At 46.1% G+C, this 13,425-nt stretch overlaps 1 protein-coding gene across 1 annotated transcript in view; it reads right to left on the reverse strand.

Moving 5' to 3' along the window:
- Positions 1 to 13,425, reverse strand: part of LOC124036684 (mitogen-activated protein kinase 1-like) — a 72,335-nt gene that overhangs the window by 24,100 nt on the left and 34,810 nt on the right. The window contains exons 2-6 of the mRNA XM_046351532.1: positions 12,577 to 12,759; positions 10,090 to 10,247; positions 9,961 to 9,992; positions 7,606 to 7,722; positions 4,398 to 4,512 (exon numbers count right to left, since the gene is read on the reverse strand). Coding sequence (XP_046207488.1) covers positions 4,398 to 4,512; positions 7,606 to 7,722; positions 9,961 to 9,992; positions 10,090 to 10,247; positions 12,577 to 12,759 — 605 coding nt within the window. The remainder of the gene's footprint in view (positions 1 to 4,397; positions 4,513 to 7,605; positions 7,723 to 9,960; positions 9,993 to 10,089; positions 10,248 to 12,576; positions 12,760 to 13,425) is intronic.

Genomic DNA, 13,425 nt, shown 5'->3' on the forward strand with positions numbered 1-13,425 from the left:
TTTAACACCTTTTTGGTTACTACATGATTCCATATGTGTTATTTCATAGTTTTGATGTCTTCACTATTATTCTACAATGTAGAAAATAAAGAAAAACCCTTGAATGAGTAGCTGTTCTAAAAACAAATTGAATGGTATATATATATATGGGTCACTTAGAAATGTCCTGCTTTTTGAAAGAAAAACTATTTTGTCCATTAAAATAACATCAAATTGATCAGAAATACAGTGTAGACATTGTTAATGTTGTAAATGACTGTTGTAACTGGAAACGGAAGATTTGTTATGGAATATCTACATAGGGGAACAGAGGCCCATTATCAGCATCCATCACTCCTGTGTTCCAATGACACGTTCTGTTAGCTAATCCAAGTTTATCATTTTAAAAGGTTAATTGATCATAAGAAAATCATTTTGATAATTATGTTAGCACAACTGAAAACTGTTGTTCTGATTAAAGAAACAATAAAACTGGCCTTTAGACTAGTTGAGTATCTGGAGCATCAGCATTTGTGGGTTTGATTGCAGATTAAAAATGGCCAGAAACAAAGAACTTTCTTCTTAAACTCATCGGTCTATTCTTGTTCTGAGAAATGAAGGCTATTCCACATGAGAAATTGCCAAGAAACTAAAGACAACAACGCTGTGTACTACTCCCTTCACAGAACAGCACAAACTGGCCCTAACCAGAATAGAAAAGAGGAGGGACAACTGAGCAAGAGGACAAGTACATTAGAGTGTCTAGTTTGAGAAACAGACGCCTCATGAGTCCTCAACTGGCAGCTTCATTGAATAGTACTAAAACACCAATCTCAACAGTAGATGGGATGGATGCTGGCCTTCTGGGAGTTGCAAAGATAAGCCATATCTCAGACTGGCCAATAAAAATAAATAAAGATGGGCAAAAGAACACAAACTGGACTGGAGATACATGTCATGAATAGTGAGTAACAATGTGTCTTCCTGAACATGAGTGTGTACCCAGTATGGTTGAGCTGAAGGTTGGGACTAATAACTCCAGATAGATGGGATGGAGCTGAAGGTTGGGACTAATAACAACAAGATAGATGGGATGTGTGTGAAGTGTTGGGTGTGTGTAACAACAAGATAGATGGGATGGAGCTGTGTGTGTTGGGACTGGTGTGTGGTGTGGAGTGAAGGTGTGGGTGTAACAACAAGATAGATGGGATGGAGCTGAAGGTTGGGACTATTAACAACAAGATAGATGGGATGGAGCTGAAGGTTGGGACTAATAACAACAAGATAGATGGGATGGAGCTGAAGGTTGGGACTAATAACAACAAGATAGATGGGATGGAGCTGAAGGTTGGGACTAATAACAACAAGATAGATGGGATGGTGCTGAAGGTTGGGACTAATAACAACAAGATAGATGGGATGGAGCTGAAGGTTGGGACTAATAACAACAAGATAGATGGGATGGAGCTGAAGGTTGGGTGTGTGTGTGTGTGTGTGTAGTGTGTGGTGTGTGGTGTGTGGTGTGTGGGTGTGCTGAAGTGTGTGTGGTGTAACAACAAGATAGTGTGTGTGTGTGTGTAGTGTGGGATGGTTGAGCTGAAGGTTGGGACTAATAACAACAAGATAGATGTGGTGTGGATGGAGCTGAAGTGTTGGGACTGTAACAACAAGATAGATGGTGTGTGGGATGGAGCTGTGTGTGTTGGGACTAAGTAACAAGAGCTGTGTGAAGATGGTGATGGAGCTGAAGGTTGGGACTAATGTGGTTAACAACCAGATAGATGGGATGGAGCTGAAGGTTGGGTGGTGTAACAACCAGATGTGGATGGTGCTGTGTGTGTGTGTAATAACAACCAGATGATGGATTGAGCTGTGGTTGTGTGACTAATGTGATGTGTGTGTGTGTGTGTGTGTGTTGGGACTAATAACAACAAGATGATGGGATGGAGCTGAAGGTTGGGACTAATAACAACAAGATAGATGGGATGGAGCTGAAGGTTGGGTGTGCGTAGTATAACAACAAGATAGATGGGATGGAGCTGAAGGTTGGGACTAATGTGGTTAACAACAAGATAGATGGGATGGAGCTGAAGGTTGGGACTAATAACAACAAGATAGATGGGATGGAGCTGTGTGGTTGGGACTAATAACCCAGTATGTGGTTGAGCTGTGTGTGTGGTGACTAATAACAACAAGATAGATGTGTGGAGCTGTGTGTGTAATAACAACAAGATAGATGATGGAGCTGAACTTTTGTTGGGACTAATGAAAACAAGATGTGTGGTGTGTGGTGTGGACGTGTGTGTGTGTGTGTGTGTGTGTGTGTGTGTGTGCACACAGTATGTGGTTGAGCTGTGTGTGTGTGTGTGTGTGTGTGTGTGTGTGTGTGTGTGTGGTTGTGTGTGTTTGTGAAAGTGTGCACAGTTTGAAAGATGTGGGTGTGGTGTGTGGTGTGTGGTGTGACGTGTGTGTGTGTGTGTGTGTGTGTGTGTGGTGTGTGTGTGCCGCGTGTTCAGAATATGTGGTTGAGCTCCTTTGTTGGAAAAGCATTCCAGGTGAAGCTGGTTGAGAGTGTGTAAGAGTGTGTAAAGCTGCCATCAAGGTGGTGTGGCAGCCACTTAGAAGATTCTCAAATATAAATATATTTGTTTGGTGTGTGCGTGTGTGTGTGTGTTTTTGTGTTACTACATGATTCCATATGTGTTATTTCATGTGTGTGTTTTGATGTGTGTGTGTGTGTGTGTGTGTGTGTGTGTGTGTGTGTGTGTGTGTGTGGTGTGTGGTGTATTCTACAATGTAGAAAATAAAGAAAAACCCTTGAATGAGTAGCTGTTCAAAAACAAATTGAATGGTATATATGTGGTGGGTCGTGCGTAGAAATGTCCTGCTTTTTGAAAGAAAAACTATTTTGTCCATTAAAATAACATCAAATTGATCAGAAATACAGTGTAGACATTGTTAATGTTGTAAATTACTGTTGTAACTGGAAACGGAAGATTTGTTATGGAATATCTGTGTAGTGTGTGTGTGTGTGTGAGGCCCATTATGTGTGTGTGCAACCAGTATGTGGTTGAGCTGTGTGTGTGTGTGTGTGTGTGTGTGTGTTGTGTGTGTGTGTGTGTGTGTGTAGCTAATCCAAGTTTATCATTTTAAAAGGTTAATTGATCATAAGTGTGTGCCTTTTGCAATTATGTTGTGCGCGCGTGTGAAAACCCAGTATGTGGTTGAGCTGATTAAAGAAACAATGTGGTAAAGCTGGTGTGTTAGACTAGTTGTGTGTGTATGTGGTGCATCAGCATTTGTGGGTGTTGATTGCAGATAAAAAATGTGTACCTAGTATGTGGTTGAGCTTTCTGTCTTAAACCTAGTATGTGGTTGAGCTGTTCTGTGTTGTGAGAAATGTGGTTGAGCTATTGTGTGTGTGTGTGTACTAGTATGTGGTTGAGCTGTGTGTGTGTGTGTGTGTGTACCTAGTATGTGGTTGAGCTGTGTGTGTGTGTGTGTACTCCCTTCACCAGTAAGCTGTGTGTGTGTGTGTGTACCTAAAGCTGTGTGTGTGTGTGTGTAACCAGAATGGTTGAGCTGTGTGTGTGTGTGTGTACCTAGTATGTGGTTGAGCTGTGTGTGTGTGAGTGTACCTAGTATGTGGTTGAGCTGTGTGTGTGTGTGTGTACCTAGTATGTGGTTGAGCTGTGTTGTGAACCTAGTATGTGGTTGAGCCTGTGTGTGTGTACCTAGTATGTGGTTGAGCTGTGTGTGTGTGTGTGTAAGTATGTGGTTGAGCTGTGTGTGTGTGTGTGTACCTAGTATGTGGTTGAGCTGTGTGTGTGTGTGTACCCAGTATGTGGTTGAGCTGTGTGTGTGTGTGTGTGTGTACCTAGTATGTGGTTGAGCTGTGTGTGTGTGTGTGTGTGTACCTAGTATGTGGTTGAGCTGTGTGTGTGTGTGTGTGTACCTAGTATGTGGTTGAGCTGTGTGTGTGTGACCTAGTATGTGGTTGAGCTGTGTGTGTGTGTGTACCTAGTATGTGGTTGAGCTGCGTGTGTGTGTGTGTGTACCTAGTATGTGGTTGAGCTGTGTGTGTGTGTGTACCTAGTATGTGGTTGAGCTGTGTGTGTGTGTGTGTGAACCCACCCAGTATGTGTGTGTGTGTGTGTGTGATCTGTGTGTGTGTGTGTGTGTGTGTGTGTGCAATGTGTGTGTGTGTGTGTGTGTGCGCGCGCGTACCCAGTATGGTTAAAGATGTGTGCAAATGTGGAACACTGTGCTGTGCGTGAGATACATGTCATGAATAGTGAGTAACAATGTGTCTTCCTGAACCCAGTATGTGGTTGAGTATGTGGTTGAGCTGTGTGTGTGTGTGTGTGTGTGTGTGTGTGTGTGTGTGTGTGTGTGTGTGTGTGTGTGTGTGTGTGTACCCAGTATGTGGTTCAGCTGGTCCAGGTAGTGCTTCCCGGGGAAGATGGGTCTATTGGAGAGCATCTCAGCCAGGATGCAGCCCACAGACCAGATATCAATAGACTTGGTGTAACCCTGAGAGAGGAGAGTCTAGCATTAACACAGCACATGGGAACCTCTAGCATTAACACAGCACATGGGAACCTCTAGCATTAACACAGCACATGGGAACCTCTAGCATTAACACAGCACATGGGAACCTCTAGCATTAATACAGGGGAGGTGTAGTGTAGACTAATACAGGGGTGGTGGTGTAGTGTAGACTAATACAGGGGTGGTGGTGTAGTGTAGACTAATACAGGGGAGGTGGTGTAGTGTAGACTAATACAGGGGAGGTGTAGTGTAGACTAATACAGGGGTGGTGTAGTGTAGACTAATACAGGGGGGGGTGTAGTGTAGACTAATACAGGGGGGAGGTGTAGTGTAGACTAATACAGGGGGGTGGTGTAGTGTAGACTAATACAGGTGTAGTGTAGACTAATACAGGGAGGTGTAGTGTAGACTAATACAGGGGGTGTAGTGTAGACTAATACAGGGGAGTGTAGTGTAGACTAGAATACAGGGGAGGTGTAGTGTAGACTAATACAGGTGTAGGGACTAATACAGGGGTGGTGTAGTGTAGACTAATAATACAGGGAGGTGGTGTAGTGTAGACTAATACAGGGGAGGTGTAGTGTAGACTAATACAGGGGGGTGTAGTGTAGACTAATACAGGGGAGGTGTAGTGTAGACTAATACAGTGTAGACTAATACAGGGGTGGTGTAGTGTAGACTAATACAGGGGAGGTGTGTAGTGTAGACTAATACAGGGGGTGGTGTAGTGTAGACTAATACAGGGAGGTGTAGTGTAGACTAATACAGGGGTGGTGTAGTGTAGACTAATACAGGGGTGGTGTAGTGTAGACTAATACAGGGGAGGTGTAGTGTAGACTAATACAGGGGAGGTGGTGTAGTGTAGACTAATACAGGGGAGGTGTAGTGTAGACTAATACAGGGGTGGTGTAGTGTAGACTAATACAGGGGAGGTGTAGTGTAGACTAATACAGGGGTGGTGTGTAGTGTAGACTAATACAGGGGTGGTGTAGTGTAGACTAATACAGGGGTGGTGTGTAGTGTAGACTAATACAGGGGAGGTGTAGTGTAGACTAATACAGGGGTGATGTGTTATATAGTGTCAGGACTGAACAGTTGTCTAATACAGGGGTTTTCAAACTGGGGTCCCTACTGCAGGGGATCTGCGTCATTTAATAAAATAAAATAAATGGAAAACAATTATTTTTATGAATATCGCTAGAGGCAAAACAGAACGCTATCGTGGATACCATTTGGGGCGGCAGGATAGCCTAATGGTTAGAGCGTTGTACTAGTAACCAGCAGGTAGCCTAGTGGTTAGAGCGTTGGACTAGTAACCAGCAGGTAGCCTAGTGGTTAGAGCGTTGTACTAGTAACCAGCAGGTAGCCTAGTGGTTAGAGCGTTGGACTAGTAACCAGCAGGTAGCCTAGTGGTTAGAGCGTTGGACTAGTAACCAGCAGGTAGCCTAGTGGTTAGAGCGTTGGACTAGTAACCAGCAGGATAGCCTAGTGGTTAGAGCGTTGGACTAGTAACCAGCAGGATAGCCTAGTGGTTAGAGCGTTGGACTAGTAACCAGCAGGTAGCCTAGTGGTTAGAGCGTTGGACTAGTAACCAGCAGGTAGCCTAGTGGTTAGAGCGTTGGACTAGTAACCAGCAGGATAGCCTAGTGGTTAGAGCGTTGGACTAGTAACCAGCAGGTAGCCTAGTGGTTAGAGCGTTGGACTAGTAACCAGCAGGTAGCCTAGTGGTTAGAGCATTGGACTAGTAACCGAAAGGTTGCAAGTTCAAACCACCGAGCTGACAAGGTACAAATCTGTCGTTCTGCCCCTGAACAGGCAGTTAACCCACTGTTCCTAGGCTGTCATTGAAAATAAGAATTAGTTCTTAACTGACTTGCCTGTTTAAATAAAGGTACAATAAAAAAAAAATTGTATGCTGTGGACTGATCTGTCAACTGCTCTCCCATTTAGTATGCTGTTTGCATTTTGATGTGTGTTTTTCTTTCTGTTTGCATTATGATGTGTGTAATTCCTGTAATTCGGACTCCCTGATAAAATATAATATAAGGTTAAATAAATCAAATGTCTCTGTCCAGTATGTCTCTGTCCAGTATGTCTCTGTCCAGTATGTCTCTGTCCAGTATGTCTCTGTCCATTATGTCTCTGTCCATTATGTCTCTGTCCATTATGTCTCTGTCTATTATGTCTCTGTCCAGTATGTCTCTGTCCAGTATGTCTCTGTCCAGTATGTCTCTGTCCATTATGTCTCTGTCCAGTATGTCTCTGTCCATTATGTCTCTGTCCAGTATGTCTCTGTCCAGTATGTCTCTGTCCAGTATGTCTCTGTCCAGTATGTCTCTGTCTAGTATGTCTCTGTCCATTATGTCTCTGTCCATTATGTCTCTGTCCAGTATGTCTCTGTCCAGTATGTCTCTGTCCATTATGTCTCTGTCCATTATGTCTCTGTCCAGTATGTCTCTGTCCAGTATGTCTCTGTCCATTATGTCTCTGTCCAGTATGTCTCTGTCCAGTATGTCTCTGTCCAGTATGTCTCTGTCCAGTATGTCTCTGTCCAGTATGTCTCTGTCCAGTATGTCTCTGTCCAGTATGTCTCTGTCCATTATGTCTCTGTCCATTATGTCTCTGTCCAGTATGTCTCTGTCCAGTATGTCTCTGTCCAGTATGAAAGAAGTTTGTGTCGGTTCATGGAAACCACCTAACTAGCATTAGCGCAATGAGTGGAAGTCTACAGGTGCAGTTAGCATGCACGCTTTAAATCAGCAACATTTTGTCCACGCCAACAAGATAGTCTATTAGCTAGAAAGGTATGTTAGAGTTCACACTTCCTCTTCCAAAAAACTGTGGGAAGGTCAACATAATGAAACTGTCCAACAATTCTATTCATTTTACATGTTTAATACTTCTACTTTCATCTGATAAGACAAGATGTGATATATATTTTTACTAACATATGATCGCAGTCCCTGGGTCACCAGTTTACCTGGACATGGAAAGTTTGAAAACCCCTGGTCTCGTGTCATGGTGTGGTGCATTGAGATATTGCATTTATCTGTCTGACCACCAGGTGGCGCTAACCTTGGAGTTGAGCATGATTTCAGGCGCCCGGTACCAGCGAGTAGCTACATACTCCGTCAGGAAGCCTGTGTGGTCGTGGTCTGGGTCAGCCACACGCGCCAGACCAAAGTCACAGATCTAAGGGAAGAGGAGGATGTTAGTGACGAGAGCAGGAGGGGGAGAGAGAAGCAGGAGGAGGGAGAGAGGAGCAGGAGGAAGGAGAGAGCAGCAGGAGGGGGAGAGAGCAGCAGGAGAGGAGGGGAGAGAGCAGCAGGAGAGGAGGGAGAGAGCAGCAGGAGAGGAGGGAGAGAGCAGCAGGAGAGGAGGGAGAGAGCAGCAGCAGGAGGAGGGAGAGAGCAGCAGCAGGAGGAGGGAGAGAACAGCAGCAGGAGGAGGGAGAGAGCAGCAGCAGGAGAGGAGGGAGAGAACAGCAGCAGGAGGAGGGAGAGAGCAGCAGCAGGAGAGGAGGGAGAGCAGCAGGAGAGGAGGGAGAGAGCAGCAGGAGGAGGGAGAGAGCAGCAGGAGGAGGGAGAGAGCAGCAGCAGGAGGAGGGAGAGAGCAGCAGCAGGAGGAGGGAGAGAGCAGCAGCAGGAGGAGGGAGAGAGCAGCAGGAGGGGGGAGAGAGCAGCAGCAGGAGGAGGGAGAGAACAGCAGCAGGAGGAGGGAGAGAGCAGCAGGAGGGGGGAGAGCAGCAGGAGGAGGGAGAGAGCAGCAGGAGGAGGGAGAGAGCAGCAGGAGGAGGGAGAGAGCAGCAGGAGGAGGGAGAGAGCAATAATCAGACCAACTGGTTCTTTGTGGGATTTTAAAATAATCTGTTCCATGATATACATCTGGTGTATTAAAAGCCATTATTGGTACCACGATTGACTTCTGTCTTTTTTTACATGAAGATTGCCATTTCCCCCACCAACCATAACAGGGTATACCGTATGCCGTTTTCCCCACCAACCATAACAGGGTATACCATATGCCGTTTTCCCCACCAACCATAACAGGGTATACCGTATGCCGTTTTCCCCACCAACCATAACAGGGTATACCGTATGCCGTTTTCCCCACCAACCATAACAGGGTATACCGTATGCCGTTTTCCCCACCAACCATAACAGGGTATACCGTATGCCGTTTTCCCCACCAACCATAACAGGGTATACCGTATGCCGTTTTCCCCACCAACCATAACAGGGTATACCGTATGCCGTTTTCCCCACCAACCATAACAGGGTATACCGTATTCTGCAGTACCGTGATCAGCCTTGAATTTCCACGGCTTCAATTAGAAGGGACAGTCTCTGCGCAGGACGTTAGGGTCAGGGGTCAGGGGCCTGTAACTGTAGATCTCAGGTGGTATTGAGCAGCAGGTTGGAGGGTTTGAGGACGCGGTGCAGGGCGTTAGGGTCAGGGGTCAGGGGCCTGTAACTGTAGATCTCAGGTGGTATTGAGCAGCAGGTTGGAGGGTTTGAGGACGCGGTGCAGGGCGTTAGGGTCAGGGGTCAGGGGCCTGTAACTGTAGATCTCAGGTGGTATTGAGCAGCAGGTTGGAGGGTTTGAGGACGCGGTGCAGGACGTTAGGGTCAGGGGTCAGGGGCCTGTAACTGTAGATCTCAGGTGGTATTGAGCAGCAGGTTGGAGGGTTTGAGGACGCGGTGCAGGGCGTTAGGGTCAGGGGTCAGGGGCCTGTAACTGTAGATCTCAGGTGGTATTGAGCAGCAGGTTGGAGGTTTGAGGACGCGGTGCAGGACGTTAGGGTCAGGGGTCAGGGGCCTGTAACTGTAGATCTCAGGTGGTATTGAGCAGCAGGTTGGAGGGTTTGAGGACGCGGTGCAGGACGTTAGGGTCAGGGGTCAGGGGCTTGTAACTGTAGATCTCAGGTGGTATTGAGCAGCAGGTTGGAGGGTTTGAGGACGCGGTGCAGGGCGTTAGGGTCAGGGGTCAGGGGCCTGTAACTGTAGATCTCAGGTGGTGAGCAGCAGGTTGGAGGGTTTGAGGACGCGGTGCAGGGCGTTAGGGTCAGGGGTCAGGGGCCTGTAACTGTAGATCTCAGGTGGTATTGAGCAGCAGGTTGGAGGGTTTGAGGACGCGGTGCAGGACGTTAGGGTCAGGGGTCAGGGGCTTGTAACTGTAGATCTCAGGTGGTATTGAGCAGCAGGTTGGAGGGTTTGAGGACGCGGTGCAGGGCGTTAGGGTCAGGGGTCAGGGGCCTGTAACTGTAGATCTCAGGTGGTATTGAGCAGCAGGTTGGAGGGTTTGAGGACGCGGTGCAGGGCGTTAGGGTCAGGGGTCAGGGGCCTGTAACTGTAGATCTCAGGTGGTATTGAGCAGCAGGTTGGAGGGTTTGAGGTCGCGGTGCAGGGCGTTAGGGTCAGGGTTCTGTACCTTTAGATCACAGGTGGTATTGAGCAGCAGGTCGGAGGGGTGAGGTCGCGGTGCAGGGCGTTAGGGTCAGGGGTCAGGGTTCTGTAGTTTGAGATCACAGGTCAGGGGTCAGGGTTCTGAGCAGCAGGTTGGAGGGTTTGAGATCACGGTGCAGGACGTTAGCTGAGTGGATGTACTTCAGGCCTCTCAGGATCTGGTACAGGAAGTAACAGATGTGATCGTTGCTCAGGCGCTGGGTCTTCAACAGCTTATACAGGTCTGTCTCCATCAGGTCCTGCACTATGTAGCTAGGAGACAAGGGGTTAAGGAATCTACTAGATAGGGACAACAACTTAACCCCAACACAACCCATAAGATGTATGTAAACGTTCGACTTCAACTGCATAGATAAAAAAAGTGTTAAACAAATCAAAATATATTTTACATTTGAGATTCTTCAAAGTAACTACCCTTTGCCTTGATGACAGCTTTGCACACTTGGCATTCTCTCAACCAGCTTCATGAGGTTGTCACCTGGAATGCATTTCATTTAACAGGTGTACTTTCTTAAAAGTTAATTTGTGGAATTTATTTTCTTCTTAATGCGTTTGAGTCAATCAGTTGTGTTGTGACAAGGTAGGGGTGGTATACAGAAGATAGCCCTAATTGGTAAAAGACCAAGTCCATATTATGGCAAGAACAGCTCAAATAAGCAAAGAGAAACGACAGTCCATCTTTACTCTAAGACATGAAGGTTAGTCAATACGGAAAATGTCAAGAACTTTGAAAGTTTCTTTAAGCTCTGTCGCAAAAACCATCAAGCGCTATGATGAAACTGGCTCTCACGAGGACCACCACAGGAATGGAAGACCCAGAGTTACCTCTGCGGCAGAGGTTAAGTTCGAGTTACCAGCCTCAGAAATTGCAGCCCAAATAAATGCTTCAGAGTTCAAGTAACAGACATCTCAACATCAAATGTTTAGAGGAGACTGCTTGAATCAGGCCTTCATGGTCGAATTGCTGCAAAGAAACCACTACTAAAGGACACCAATAAGAAGAAGAGACTTGCTTAGGCCAAGAAACACGAGCAATGGACATTAGACCGGTGGAAATCTGTCATTAGGTCTGGAGTCTGTGGGTGAACAGATGATCTCCGCATGTGTGGTTCCCACCGTGAAGCATGGAGGAGGAGGTGTGATGGTGTGGGGGTGCTTTGCTGGTGACACTGATTAATTTAGAATTCAAGCCACACTTAACCCGGCATGGCTCCCACAGCATTCTGCAGCGATACGCCATCCCATCTGGTTTGGGATTATTGGGACTATCATTTGTTTTTCAACAGGACAATGACCCAACACACCTCCAGGCTGTGTAAGGGCTATTTGACCAAGAAGGAGAGTGATGGACTGCTGCATCAGATGACCTGGCCTCCACAATTCCCCAACTAAATTGAGATGAGTTGGACCGCAGAGTGAAGGAAAATCAGCCAGCAAGTGCTCAGCATATGTGGGAACTCCTTCAAGAATGTTGGAAAAGCATTCCTCATGAAGCTGGTTGAGAGAATGCCAAGTGTGCAAAGCTGTCATTAAGGCAAAGGGTGGCTATTTTGACTAAAATATATTCTGATTTGTTTGACACTTTTTTGGTTACTACATGATTCCATATGTGTTATTTCATAGTTTTGATATCTTCACTGTTATTCTACAATATAGAAAATAGTAAAAAATAAAATGAAAACCCTTGAATAAGTAGGTGTTCTAAATCTTTTGACCGGTAGTGAACTTCAGTATGTTATAGTGTTGTGTTAGCCTGATGCACAAAATATTAGCACGCCCCCTTTGCCTTTAGAACAGCCTCAATTCATCTGGACATGGACTCTACAAGGTGTTGAAAGCGTTCCACAGGGATGCTGGCCCATGTTGACTCCAATGCTTCCCACAGTTGTGTCAAGTTGTCTGGATGTCCTTTGGGTGGTGGACCATTCCTTATACACATGGGAAACTGTTGAACGTGAAAACCCCAGCAGAGTTGCAGTTCTTGACACAAACCGGTGCGCCTGGCACCTACAACCATACCCCATTCAAAGGCACTTCAATATTTTGTCTTGCCCCATTCACCCTCTGAATGGCACACATACACAATCCATGTCTCAAGGCTTAAAAGTCCTTCTTTAAACCTGTCTCCTCCCCTTCATCTACCTGTCTCCTCCCCTTCATCTACCTGTCTCCTCCTCTTCATCTACACTGATTGAAGTTGACTTAACAAGTGAGATCAATAAGCGATCATAGCTTTCACCTGGATTCACCTGGTCAGTGTGTCATGGAGAGAGCAGGTGTTCCTAATGTTCTGTACGCTCAGTGTATTTGGAGGACTTGAAACCTAACCACTGTCCCTCTAACATTCTCTGATTGGCTGGACGTTGCCGGGCATCAACGTTAGGACAACATTCCTGTGATGAAACTGAGTAAGGTCTGACAACATTACTAACAAATGTCTGGAAATCATTATGATACCGTCCTGATGAATGTGAGGTACAGCATTCCTGTGGGATGATGTGTGAGAGAGAAGAGTGTGTGTACATGTCTCTCTGTGTGTGTGTGGCGAGGAACAGGTTTACTGACATCAGGTAAAGGATACACGTCCTTCATCTGATCGATGGAGGGCGTGAGGATGATGTCGTTGATGCTGATGATGTTCTCATGTTTGAAGCGCAGCAGGATCTTAATCTCTCTCAGAGTCCTCTGGCAGTATGTCTGGTGTTCAAACGGACTGATCTTCTTTATCGCCACGCGAACCTTGTTGTCACGGCAATACGCAGAGCTGGGGGGGTAGAGAGAGCAGGTTAGAGTGAGAGAGAGAATCAGCTGAATGTAATTGAAAAAAATCCACTGAATCTAACCACTTTTGAGAAAATTGGAACACACTAAACACAAATACGTATCTATCCAAAACAAAGGTTCTGGATAGACCACTTCTCCAATTTTTTGTCTCTGTTACAAAGAACAAATAGCAAAAATACACATCAAATACAAATCTTAGAATCAACTATTAAAGACTACCAGAACTCTGGGCCTCTGATAGACTCAGTGGTCTAAGGCACTTGTGTTGCAGCTGACCGCGACCGGGAGATTCATGAGGTGATGCACAATTGGCCCTATTTCGTCTGGGTTAGGGGAGTGTTTGTCAGGGTGGGATGTCCGTGTCCCATCGCGCTCTAGCGACTCCTGTGGCGGGCCGGGTGCAGTGCGGTGGTAACTCCGATACATTGGTGCGGCTGGCTTCCGGGTTAAGCAAGCAGTGTGTCACGAAGCAGAGCAGCTTGGGTCGTGGTTCCGAGGACGCACGGCTCTCGACCTTCGCCTCTCCCGAGTCCGTATGGGAGTTTGCGGTGATGAGACAAGACTAACTACCAATTAGATTTTTTTTTAAATTAAAGTATTTTTAAATACATTTTAAAAATAGACTTGAGAACCCACTGGATTCGTC

Source organism: Oncorhynchus gorbuscha, linkage group LG05 (genome assembly GCF_021184085.1).
Source record: "Oncorhynchus gorbuscha isolate QuinsamMale2020 ecotype Even-year linkage group LG05, OgorEven_v1.0, whole genome shotgun sequence".
Taxonomy (NCBI): Eukaryota; Metazoa; Chordata; class Actinopteri; order Salmoniformes; family Salmonidae; genus Oncorhynchus; species Oncorhynchus gorbuscha.